Source organism: Vanellus vanellus (genome assembly GCF_965231255.1).
Source record: "Vanellus vanellus genome assembly, chromosome: 19".
NCBI classification, from domain to species: Eukaryota; Metazoa; Chordata; class Aves; order Charadriiformes; family Charadriidae; genus Vanellus; species Vanellus vanellus.
Window position 1 is genome coordinate 7,141,729 of NC_138924.1, and position 12,675 is coordinate 7,154,403.

Below are 12,675 nucleotides of genomic sequence, written 5' to 3' on the forward strand. Positions count from 1 at the left end.
TTACTGTCCTGTCCCTACGCAGCAGTAAGCAGTCTAGAGCCAAGGTGCCGACGCGCTGACTCGGGCTCTCCTCGACGGGGTCTCCGCGCTCTTCCGACGCCCCCCGGAGGGGGTTGGGGGAGGGGGGTCGGGCAGCACCGGGGTGAAGGCGATCGAAGCCCCCCCCCCCCTCCCGCCGCCCCGGGCTGCGGAGCTGGCAGCACCCGGGCGGGGAGCACCGGGGTGCGGGGGAACGCGAGGGTGGTAGGGGGGTGGGGGGTGCTGGGCACGGCGGCACCGCGGTGTGGGGCTGGGGAGGGGGGGATCCCGTCGGGGACGGAGCCGGAGAGGCTCGGAGCGGGGGACCGATGTCACCCGCAGCGGGGGACACAAACACAGCTGCGCCCCCCTTCTCCCTTCCCCCACTCCCCCCCCCCCAAATCCCCGCAAGGTGCGGGCGGTCGGGCCCCGCCGTGCGCCCCCCCGGGGCGGCTCCGCGCACAGCGCCCGCCCCCGCGCACCGCCCCCTCCCCCGCCGCGCCTCGGCCCCGCCGCCCCCGCCGCCCCCCGCCGCCCGGCCCCGCACGTGGGGCTGCGCCAGGCGCCACCGCGCCGCCCCCGCCCGCCGCAGAGCCCCCCCCGCCTCGTGTCGTGTCCCGTCCCCCCCGTCCCCCCGTTCCCCCCCCCCGCCTCCCGGGGCGGGCAGGTGCAGCGCCCGGTGCAACGGGGCTCCGCTGCCCCCTCCCGCCCCCGCACCGGGCTCCGTCCCTGCTTACCTGGGGGCCAGTCCTGCCGGTGCCTTACCTCCTGCGGGCCCCGGCGCCTCCCTGCCCGGGCCCGGGGCCCCGCGGCTCCCGGCGGGGAACGGCGCCGGTGGCGGTGCTGCGCTGTCCGCAGCGCGCGGGGCTTTTATAGGATCGGGCTCGTAGTAACGGGGATCTCGGCTCATTCATAGAAAAGCATCAACCTACACAATGACGTGAGCGCTACGTCAGCGAGGAAATTTAGGGAACGGGAAGACGCTACTATTTATATCGGCGCGGGGGGAGGACAGCGGCTCGGAGCCGGGCAGGGGGTCCGGGCTGCACCGGGCCCCCGACCCCCTCCCGAGCCCCCCCGGCCCTCCCCCCCCCCCCCGGTCCCCGAATCCTTGGGGTGCGCAGAGGAGCAGCTCCCAGCAGCCCGCATCCCCCCTCCACCTGCTCCCCAGACGCAGGGGCACCCACCGAGACACGAGCAGAGGGTTCCGGGACCCCGACGGCTGCGGTGTGGGGCACCCCCTGCCCCAGCCCCGAGGTGTCCACCCCTGGCACCCACAGGGGCCCAGGGCACCCATCGCCCTCTGACCACCCCACTAGGCCAGAGCGTGGCCCCATCCCGGCCTCATGGCGTCACCGTGGGGCTGGCAATGCGGGGCTGCCTGAACCCCCATCACGGGAAGGGGTTGCACAGATCTCCAGAGGTGTCCACACCCGGGGACTGGCCTGGGGGTGTCCCCTGCCCACCTGCACCTCCCACCCATGACAATGTCCTGGGAAGCACCTCCTGCCTGCCCCCACTAAGAACCCCCAACCCTCCAGTGCCGTGAGCACCCATGGGTGCCAGCCTAATGCTCTGCGGGAGGATGGGACAGCATAAAGTGGAGTGCGTACGGTGAGTTTAGAGTATGGGGGGCGGGGGTTGGGGGTACCCCATTGCAGCACTGTGCTGCCCTGACCCCTCCAGCCTCACAGCGGGGCCTGGCCCATGCACCCACCGGGGTTGGGTCCCCCAAAAGCCATCGGTGCCCCAGAGCCGGACAAGCTGTCACTTTGCAGCTGAATTAATTTTGCCCCCCCCCCAAGTGCCATTCTCCCCCTCCTCCCTCCCCAAGATGGGCCTAGAATCATGTCCAGGGGGGTCGTGGGGAGGGAGATCCTGTCCCCCCCTTTTAGCATCTATCTATTTCCTTCCCCCCCCCCCCCCCCCCCCGTCCGCCCATTCCTGCTGGAGCCTTCTGACCTCACTCTGCTCTGGCAAAGCATCATAGCGGTCGCCACAGCAACAGCGGCGTTGTCATTGACAGCAGCATCCTCACCCGCCAGCATCCGCCGCTGCGCAAGGCCGCACGCTGCTGCAAGGCCGCACGCTGCTATGGTGGGGGGGGGGGGCAACCACAACACCCCCCCCCATTCCTCACTTACACCCCCAAATACCTTCAGAGGGGGCCAGAAAATGAGCCCCCCCAAAAAAAAAACACCCAACCCCTCCATCCTCCATCAACTGCCTCACTTAAAGTGCTGCCCCCTCCAAATACTCCTTAACCCCCCCACTACCTCCTGGGGATATAGTGGGGGTGTGTGTGTCCCTTCCTTTTTTTTTTTTTTCCCCCCCACGCAGAACCGGCGCCCGCCCCGTCGGGGCTCTCCGGTTCGGGAAAGGCGGGAGGGGGATATGGATGGGGGGGGATGTCGCTGCCGCAGCGCTCCCCGCCGCAACCGTGACTCAGCCCCGGGATTAGTCAGCAACCGGGGCCGGCCCACCTGCAACCGGCTGCGCAGCTCCGCCGCCGCCCCCTCGGGGGCCGCTTCCCCCCCCCCCAACACCGCCCCGGTCCCCCGACGCGCACCGGGGTGCGCGTCGGGGGACCGGGGCGGTGTTGGGGGGGGGGGAAGCGGCCCTGGAGGGGCCCGGGTAAAAGTCGGGGGGGAGGGGGGGGGGGGAGATCGCATCCCGGAGCGTGGCCCGTTGCTGCCATCTCGTGGGCTTTCCACGAGCGGCTGCAGTCGCGTCCCCGTCGCGGGAGGGTTGGGGGGAGGTTGGCTGTCGTGGGGGGAGGTCACCCGTGGGGTTTGCGAAGGTAAGGGAGGGAGGGGAGTGGGAAGGCGGTGGTGGGGGAGGGTTGAAGGGGGTTGGCCCCACGGAGCGTCATCTGAAAGGGAAGGGGTCTCATCACACCATCAAGCATCACCCCACAGGGACGGGGTCTTCACCTGCCTGAGGGTCAGCCTGCAGGGAAGGGGGTCCCATTGCTCCATCAAGCATCACCCCGCAATAAAGGGGTCCCATTGCCCCCTGAAATGTCACCTCACAGGGATGGGTGCCCTACTTTGACGGAGCATTGCCCTCCCCCACTACCCCATGAAGCATCACCTGAAAGGGAAGGGGTTCCATCACTCCGTCAAGCATCACCTGAAAGGGAAGGGGTTCCATCACTCCGTCAAGCATCACCCCACAGGGAAGGAGTCCCATTGCTCCACAAAACATCACCTTGCAGGGATGGGTGCCCTTGTCTGACTGAGCATCACCCCGTAAGGAAGGGGTCCTACTGCCCCATGAAGCACCACCCGTAAGGGAAGGGGTTCCATCATCTCACCAAGCATCACCCCGCAGGGGTGGGATTCTCACCTGCCTGAGCATCAGCCTGCAGGGAAGGGGTCCCATCACCCCATCAGGCATCACCCCACAAGGAAGGGATCCCATTGCCCCCCTCCCCAAACTGACGGGGACCTCAGGAAGTTCAACAAGGTGAAGTGCAAAGCCCTGGGCCTGGGGAGGAACAGCCCTCGGCACTGGGATGGCCCTGACATCCCCCCCTCTCCCCTCAGCTGGGCAACAGCTCCACAGGAAAGACACTGGGAGTCTTGTTGGACACCAAGGTGACCAGAAGCCGGCGATGCGCCCTTGGGGCAAAGGAGGTGATGCCGGCGATGCGCCCTTGGGGCAAAGGAGGTGAATGGTGTCCTGGGCTGCGTTAGGAGGAGCACTGCCAGCAGGGCACGGGAGAGGATCCTTCCCCTCTGCTCAGCGCTGGGAAGGTCGCTCCTGGAGTGCTGGGCTCCCCAGTACAAGAGAGATCTGGACATACTGGAGAGTGTCCAGTGAAGAAGAATAAAGAACTGGAGCTTTTCTCCTACGAGAAGAGGCTGAGAGAGGTGGGACTCCTCAGCCTGGAGAAGAGAAGGCTCAGGGGACCTTCTTAGTGTATATACATACCTGGAGGGAGGGTGCAGAGGGGCCGCAGTCAGGCTCGGTGGTGCTCAGTGCCAGGACCAGGAGCAACGGGCACAGGCTGAGCCCCAGGTCTTCTCTCCAAACATCAGGAAACAGTTTTTCACTGTGAGGGGAGCACTGGCACAGGCTCCTCTCACAGGAGGGAGGGAGGAGGTGGTGGAGTCACCATCCTTGGAGGTATCCAAAAGCCCTCTGGGCACGGTCCTGGGTGACTGGCTCTGGGTGGCCCTGCTTGAACAGAAGGTTGGGTGATGACCTCCTGAGGTCCCTCTCATGCTCAACCACTGTGTAATTCTGTACCTCATGCACCTGAACATCACCCTGCAAGGAAAGGGCCCCACCAAACATTGCCCTGCAGGAAGGGGTCCCCTCATCCCCCTGAGCATCACCCCATATGGAAGGGCCCTCAACCACTTGAGCATCACCTTGCTAGGAAGGGGTGCCATCACCTACCACACTGTCACCCCACAAGGAAAGGGTCCCCTTGCCCCACCACGCGTCACTCCACAGAGAAGTTCTCACCCACCTGAGCATCACCCCACAAGGAAGGGGTCCCTCTGCCCCATCAAACATCACCACGCAAGGAAGGGGTCCCCTCGCCCACCCCAGCATTGCCCCACAGCTGGTGCAGCGGCTGTGGACTGGTGAGGGGCTGTGTCATCCCAGTGTGGCTCTACCCTTCCCCCCACCCTGCAGGGGTGCCATCATGTTGGGGGGCACAGGGCACCCCAGGAGCACCTGGCAGGGTCCTGTGGCCACCCCCAGCCTCCCTTCACAGCAGGCAGAGCTCAGCACAGGCGTCCCCGCGGCCCTGCCGGACTCCGGGAGCGGGGCAGGAGGTGGGCAGCACCCATCTGCGCCCAGCCCGGAGCAGCTCAGCGCTGTCACGAGTTTCACAGCCTCAGCCCGGCGCGGGCGATGGGGATGTGCATCCCCCCTGCAAGCACAGGGGGCTGCAGCGGCCAGGCGCGGGGGGCTGCCGTACCCCGGCACTGCCGGGAAAACGAAGCGCGAGCTGCCAGCGGGGGCTGCAGGCTCCTGGCGGTGCCGGATGCGGCCCGGCTGGCCAACGCGCCGTAATCGAAGACATGTGTGTGGGCTTTGGGGAGAGGCTGCGCTGGGAAACAGGGCCCTGCGGAGACCGGGGGGCTGTATCCTGTCCAAAAGCCCAGGTCCCACATGAAGCCAGGCATGCGAACGCGATCCAAACCACAGCTGGATTTGAACCGAATCTCCCAGCATCTGGGCTAATTTGCTGCAACTTTGATTGATCGTGGGGAGGGGGCACAGGCGGGAGACGCTCCAGCTCAGACCTCCCAACAGAGCCAATGACTTAACCAGAGCTGGTTCCAATCTGCTCAGCACATTGAGGCGAAAATGCCCCTTTCCCTGCGCGCTCCCGTTCGCCGGCGCTGGCTCTGCCCGCGGCCCCGCAGCCCGGCCGTCCCCCGTCCCTTGGGGCTGAGCGTGTGCCACAGGTCCCCGGGGAGTCCCGGGCAGGTTTCGGGCTCTCTGGGTGCAGGATGTGACCGCAGAAGCCGGGTCAGGTCTTCTGGGGCTGGGGGGTCACCTTGGGGTCCCTCCAGAAGGCAGAGCAGGGCAGAAAGGGGAGGGGAGGGGGGGGGGAGATATTAGTGGATCCAACTCCCCCCTCCACCTGCCCCAACCCCCTGCAGGCATCAACCCATCCCTCTGCCCCCAGGGGAGGCTGAGAATGGGAGAGGAGGTGCAGAAGAGGGTGGAAAAGGTGAAGGTTTATCCATTTCCCCCCCTTCCTCGGTCACTGCCCCGAGGGCTCAGCGTCACTCAGCAGGTAGCTGGGGCAGCCCGGGGTCCCGGCCGGCCCCGGGGGAGGCAGCTGTCTGGGAGCCGCTCGCTGCCGTGATTTATACGGCTCAGCCCCATAAATTACCGGGACGGAGCCCGCGGGAGCCATCGCTCACAGCGACGTCCAGAGCTCGCTGCCAGAACCTGAAACACTTCCAGCCGTTAATTGAAGGGGGGGGGGGGGGAATTAAAAAAAAAAAAAAAAAAAAAAAACAACGGAGGGGGGAGGGTGGGGGAAATTAGTGCCCAGGGAGTTGGGATTAAACCACGGCTCTGTAACGAGGAGTCGCCTGCATCCCGCTCCCAGGATCCCGATGCTCCCTCTGGGCACCAGACCAGGATGGGGAGCGGGGAGGGGGATTTCTGAGCTGGCGCCTGGGATGTGCCCACCGCAGGGTCTCCATGGGCAGTGCCACCCTGTCCCGGTCCCCAGGGGGCTGTCCCGGGGGCACCCTGGATCCGATGGGAATTTGAGGATGAGCTCCAGCCAAGTGATGCTGAGCCGGGATGCTGAACCACTACCATGCACCCTGCTTGCCAGCACCTATCCTCTTTTCTCCAAAATTCAGGGCTGGCCAAGCTCTGTCCCAGCAGCTGGGGACGGTGGCCAGGACAGCACTGCAGGGCTCCCACGGTGCTGGCAAGTCCTGGCCATCGTCCCCAGCCCCCGGGACCCCATGTTGGCTCCCACTCACCAAGGGACCAGGGTTATGGGGTGAAACACCAAGAGCATCCAGGGTGGTCCCAGCCAGGTTGGCCAATGCTTGGGGTGACCTGCTCAGGTCGGGGAGTGACAACGGGACCCCCCCAGGATTAGCAGCTGGCCTGGAGATGCCCATCATGATGCTTTGCTATCTACAAGGAGGTTGTGCAAGAGGCTGCGGCCGTGAGAAAGGAGAAGCGAAAGTGCAAAGTGAGAGGCTGCTCCCGCCCCGCGCCAAGGAGGGGGGGACCCCCAGGGTGCACCCCCGGCCCAGCAGCCTTTTTGGGGACGGCTGGAGGGATGAAGTGAGGGGAAACGTGGCGCTGCCTCCCTCTCCTCCTCCTCCTCCTCCTAAACCACCGTGAGCCCCCAGCCCACCCCGAGCCGCCGCCGCACATCTGGGCTCCAGGGCTCCGTGCCCCCCCCCCCCCCCCGCTTTCTGCCACCCCTCACCAGCAGCAAATTAGGGCCGGCTGCCTTCCCCCCCAAAAAAAACCAAAACAAAACAACCAAACCCTTCCCCACATCACCTGCACCCATCAAGGTCCCTTCTAAGCACCCACTCCAGCTCACCCACTGGGTGCTACATACCCACCCCCACCCCCCGTGTCAGCACCCCCGCGTGGGGCAGCAAACACAGCAGGACACGGGGACACACACACTTTACCCATTCCCCACCGCCCGCCCCGTCGGGTCCCACCGCGCACCTGCGCGGGGAGGAGTCGCCTCCGGTAACCGGCGGGGGTGGAGCGCACCGGGAGCCGCTAGATGGCGCCCTGCGAACGGTACCGGGGGGGGGACATCAGCTTTTTGCCCGGGGCCACCGAGGGGGGCCCGGGAGCCCCTCCGGGGCTCCCGGGCCCCCCTCGGTGGCCCCGGGCAAAAGTTGATGTCCATAGGACGCTGACCCTCGACGGGGCGGCGGGGTCGGGAGGAGACCGGTAAGTGTGTCGGGGGGTGAAAACCGGACTCGGTGAAAGAGGAGGAGACCGGGATGAAGAGGGAGGGGAGGGAAGAAGAGGAGGGGGTGGAGGAGAAGGGGGGGGGGGGGGGCCCGGCTTGTCGGTGCCCCGCCCGGGGATGGGAGGAGGAAAACCTCCCGCCGTCCCTTTAACAGCCAGCGGCGCTGCTCGGAGTTCAGGCCGGGGTCAGGGGGAGTTCGCAGCCCGGGTTTCACCTCCGAGCTGGCGGCGTCGGGAACCCCGAGGAACCGCTGCTGCTTCTTCCACTGCCGCTTCTTCTTCCTCCTCCTCCTCCTCCTCCTCCTTCTCCTCCTCCTCCTCCTCCTTCTCCTCCACCCGTTCCCTAGGACCGGCCGGGAGCGCGGGGTATGGAGGAGCAGCAGCAACAGAGGAGGAGGAGGGTGGAAGGCAACAGCAACCGGCGGCGGCCCCCCCGGGGCTGAGCCATGAGAGTTCACCGAGACCTCGGCTGGTTGGCGGAGGCCACCGGGCGCCCAGGTAAAGCGGTAAGCGGGAAAAGGGGGGGGGGGGAGGGAAGGAGTGTGTGTGGGGGGTGGTGGTAGGGGGGAGACGCACCCCAAAAAATTTACAAACAGAGGGGAAAAAAAACCACCCCAAAAAGCAGCTCCGCGGGGCGCTTGGCTTTACCCACCTGGGCGGGGGGGGGGGACACCGGAGCGGAGGCGGGGAGGGGAGGTCCCGGTGCCCCCCCCCCCCCCCCTCCCGTTACCTTCCCCAGCCGTCCCCCCCGCTCACCTCGAGGTGTGGGGGGAAATATAGGGGGGAGAGGAAACGGGGGCGGGGGGCGCCCGGGGGGGGGCCCGGCCGGTGGCCTCCCGGGAGCGGGACGCATAAGAGGCGGGAAGGCGCCGCGGGGAGTCGGGGCAGCGGCGCTGCGCAGGTAACGGCGGGAGGCGGCCCCGGGGGGGCGGACTGGTGAGGGGGCACCGGGTCGGTCCCCGTCCCCCCCCCACCCCCCCATCCTTCTTCTTCCCTCCGCTTTCCACCGGCAGGTGGGCGCGGGGGTGACGGGGCGCTGGTGGGGCCGGGGCGCGGCGCTGGCGGCGGTGGAGGGTGATGTCACTTTCTCCAAAAACCACCGGGGGTTTTCACCCCCCCCCCCCCCCACCACCACCCCCCGCCCCCCCTCCCAACCCCCCCCCTCGGCCCGCCGAGAAGCGAGCCCCCATATAAACGGTGGCACTGGCCAGGCGGCCGCACAGAGCGGCCAGGACGCGGCAGCGTGCGGGACTGGGGGCTGAGCCCCGATACCCACCCCCCCCACCCCCCATCACCCCACGCATGGGCTGAGCCTCCCGACGTGCGGGTCGAGCCCCCCTAACGCGTGGGCTGAGCGGCCGGGGCCGGTTGCGCCGCTGACGGGGCGGTGTGTTGCAGGGCGGCGGGCGAGGAGCGGGATGCTGGACGCCATGGAGGTGCCGAGCCACTCGCGGCAGCTGCTGCTGCAGCTGAACACGCAGCGCACCAAGGGCTTCCTGTGCGACGTGATCATCGTGGTGCAGAACGCGCTCTTCCGCGCGCACAAGAACATCCTGGCGGCCAGCAGCGCCTACCTCAAGTCGCTGGTGGTGCATGACAACCTGCTCAACCTGGACCACGAGATGGTGAGCCCCGGCATCTTTCGCCTCATCCTCGACTTCATCTACACCGGCCGTCTGGCCGAGTGCGAGCCGGGCGGCGAGCAGAGCCTGGGCGCCGTGCTGGCCGCCGCCAGCTACCTCCAGATCCCCGGCTTGGTGGCCCTTTGCAAGAAGAAGCTGAAACGCAGCGGCAAGTACTGCCACCTGCGCGGGGGCTACGCGCCCTATAAGCTGGGCCGGGGCTTGCGCGCCGCCACGCCGGTCATCCAGGCCTGTTACTCGGGGACACCGCGGCCGGTGGACCTGCCGCCCGTGGAGCCGGCGGCGCCGCTCAACACGCAGTGCGGGGAGCTGTACGCCTCGGCCGCCCAGGGCGCCCCGCTGCACCCCCACGGGCTGTGCCCGCCCGAGCGCCACTGCTCGCCGCCCTGCGGCCTCGACCTCTCCAAGAAGAGCCCCACTGGCCCCTCCGCCCAGCTCCTGCCCACCGACCGCCTGCTCCCCGGCGAGCCCCGCGAGCCCTCGCTGCCCCCACGGCACGACAGCCCCCCGGTCAGCGCCGGCCTCCTGGCCGGCCACCCCGCCGCCTACAAGGACTCCCCGCCGGGCGGCGAGCCGGGGGGGCACCCCCACGCTCCCGACCCCTTCCGCAGCACGCCGCCCTGCCCCGAGCCCCCCCTGCCCCGTGCCGACGGGCGGGAGCTGATGTACCGCTGGATGAAGCACGAGCCCCTGGGCCCCTACCTGGACGAGGGGGAGGCGGAGAAGGAGCTGGAGCGGGAGGAAAAGGCCGATTCGCCGCCCGCGGCGCCGCAGCCCCGCTACCCCAGCGTGGAGAGCAACGACCTGGAGCCGGATAACAGCACGAGCGAGGAGACGGGCAGCAGCGAGGGCCCCTCGCCCGGCGACGCGCTGGACCGCTACTGCAACCACCTGGGCTACGAGCCGGAGAGCCTGGGCGACAACCTGTACGTCTGCATCCCCTGCGGCAAGGGCTTCCCCAGCTCTGAGCAGCTCAACGCCCACGTGGAGGCCCACAACGAAGAGGAGCTCTATCACAAGGCGGCGGCCGAGCAGGCCGTGCCCTTCCTGGACAAAGGTGGCCCGGGGCTGGGTGACATCCTACGGCCCTACCGCTGCTCCTCCTGCGACAAGTCCTACAAGGACCCGGCCACGCTGCGGCAGCACGAGAAGACGCACTGGCTGACGCGCCCTTACCCCTGCACCATCTGCGGCAAGAAGTTCACGCAGCGCGGCACCATGACCCGCCACATGCGCAGCCACCTCGGCCTCAAGCCCTTCGCCTGCGACGCCTGCGGGATGCGCTTCACCCGCCAGTACCGCCTGACCGAGCACATGCGCATCCACTCGGGCGAGAAGCCCTACGAGTGCCAGGTGTGCGGCGGGAAGTTCGCCCAGCAGCGCAACCTCATCAGCCACATGAAGATGCACGCGGCCGGCCCCGACGGCAAAGCCAAGCTGGACTTCCCCGACAGCGTCTACGCCATGGCCCGCCTCACCGCCGACCAGCTGGGGCTCAAGCAGGAGAAGGCGGCCGAGCTGCTCTCCCACACCTCGCACTTCCTCAGCGACCCCAAGGCCATGGAGAGCCTCTACCCGCTGGCCAAGTTCACGGCTGAGCACCTGGGGCTGAGCCAGGACAAGGCGGCCGAGGTGCTGGCGCAGGCTCCACACCTCCACGCCGAGGCCGCCCGGACCATAGAGCGATACTCGCCCCCCTAGCGCCGGCCCGGCCGGGGGGCGGGGGGGGACCGCCGGGCTCTCCTCGCTGCCCCGCGTGGAGCTGCGGGGGGGGCGTGTGGGTGGGTTTGGCGAGAGGTGGTGGACGTTCGTCCCCCCGGCGCTGCCGACGGCCCCGGAGAACTTGCTCGTAGCGGAAGGTCCCATGAGAGCTGCCCCGGGATGGCTGGACGGCGCGTCCCGCGACGAGCGCCCCGGCTCGCCCAGGAGAAGCCGATAAATTCAGGGACTGACCTCGTGGCGTGGTGTGTCCCCCCCCTGCCCCATCGCCATGGGGGGGCTGCTGGGCACAAGCTGTGAGGCCGGGCTGCGCCCCGAGGCTTTGGAGGACATGAGCCCGCTCCTTACCTCAGGGCCGTCCCCGGCACTGTCCCCCCGGGCCGGGGGTGACGCTCTGCCATGACGGGACCCGGACTGTGCCGCCACCTCGACCGCCGCGGGCCCGTGAGTAGTTCGTCCGTCATGGCCGGAGCTCCTCCGGCCTGACCGGGAGCGGCGAGCGTGGCCGTGCTGGGGCTGGCGGGGAGGGTGGGTGTGTGTGTACTGGCCGATGCCCCCCCCCCACCGCCCCCCCCTCCCCGGGACCATGCCGGGAGCTCGGGGACAGACTGACGGAGGGGGACGGTGGGGTGTGAGTGGTGGGCGCAGGGCGAGGGGACAGCGGTGGGTCCGTGCCGTGGGGGGGGAAACGGGGTGTCGCGATGCTCCTCGCCCCGGAGCAAGCGCTGTCCCCCCCCCTTCCCGGCCCGAACCCCCACGCCCCGGTTTCGGGCGGTGGGGCAGAGCCTGTCCCAGACTGAGCCCCTGGGCCCTGCCCCAGCCATCAGGGATGCCCGGGGGTCCCCTGGAGGGGGGGGGGGCAGGGACCCCGGTGGCTTCACCCTCGGGCAGCCACTTGCCGCAAGTTTGTTGTTTTTTTGTTTTTTTTTTTTTAATTTTTATTTTTTTGCCAAAGATGCCCGTCCCCAGCGTGGCCGGGCCGGGCCGGGGGGGACTCATGACAAAGACAAAGCGGTCTGGTTTGTCAGCTATGGGGGGGGAGTGTGTGTGCAGGGGCTGTGGGAGGGGGCCGGGGGGGAGCTGAGGGAGGCGCAGGGCTGCTGCGACCCCCCCACCTCCCCTCCCACCGGGGCACCCCCTGCCACCACCGCACCCCCTCTCCTGCCATCTGCTCGGTGCGGACAAAGCCCCCCCCCCGGCCTGGCCCCCCCGGCCCGTGCCCTGACCCCTCTGCCTGGGGCTAATGTGAAGCTTCTCCCCCCTCCCCCCCCCCCCCCCCCCAGTGCCCCCTCCTCTCCTTTGCACATGAGGCCCCGGGGTGGCTCCAGCAGCGACTGTCCCCGACCTCGCAGCCACTGTGCCTTAGCCCGAGCTGGCCGCTCCTGCCCGGGGTGCTCCCCTTTGTACCCCCCCCCCATCCACCCCGGGTCTCCCCAGGGTTGGCAGTGTCCCTCCGGAGCTGCCGTGGGGTGAGCGGCGGCCGCAGCAGCACCCAAAGCACAGCTGGGGTCCGTCAGCCCCCTCTGTATCACGTCCGATTTGTACACGGGCTTCTCGCCCTTATTTTTTTTTTTTTTTTTTTCTATAGTCGAAACCGAATGAGCAATAAAGTGACATTAACACGCGTGGCCTCGTGTCCTTCTCTTAGCAGGGGGGGGCCCTGGTCGGTGCTGAGTGGGGCTGGGAGGTGACCCCCGGGGGTGCGGAGCTGCAGGGAGGGGAGTGAGGGGCTTCGCCGTGCGTCTGGTTCGCCCGGAGCCTCCTGGGCTGGAGGGGGGGACAGCAGTGGCTGCAGGTGGGACAGAGCCACCCCTCGTCCTGGCAAGCACGGACACATCCCGCTGCTGTC

General features: G+C 68.2%; 1 protein-coding gene across 1 annotated transcript; it reads left to right on the top strand.

Annotated features, from left to right (window-relative positions):
- The first annotated feature begins 7,844 nt into the window (after positions 1 to 7,844).
- On the top strand, positions 7,845 to 12,651 carry HIC1 (HIC ZBTB transcriptional repressor 1). Its single transcript, XM_082493029.1, has 2 exons — positions 7,845 to 7,962; positions 8,863 to 12,651. The coding sequence occupies exons 1-2, from the start codon at positions 7,911 to 7,913 to the stop codon at positions 10,806 to 10,808; spliced, it is 1,998 nt and encodes a 665-aa protein (XP_082349155.1). The 5' UTR covers positions 7,845 to 7,910; the 3' UTR covers positions 10,809 to 12,651.
- Positions 12,652 to 12,675: the final 24 nt, after the last annotated feature.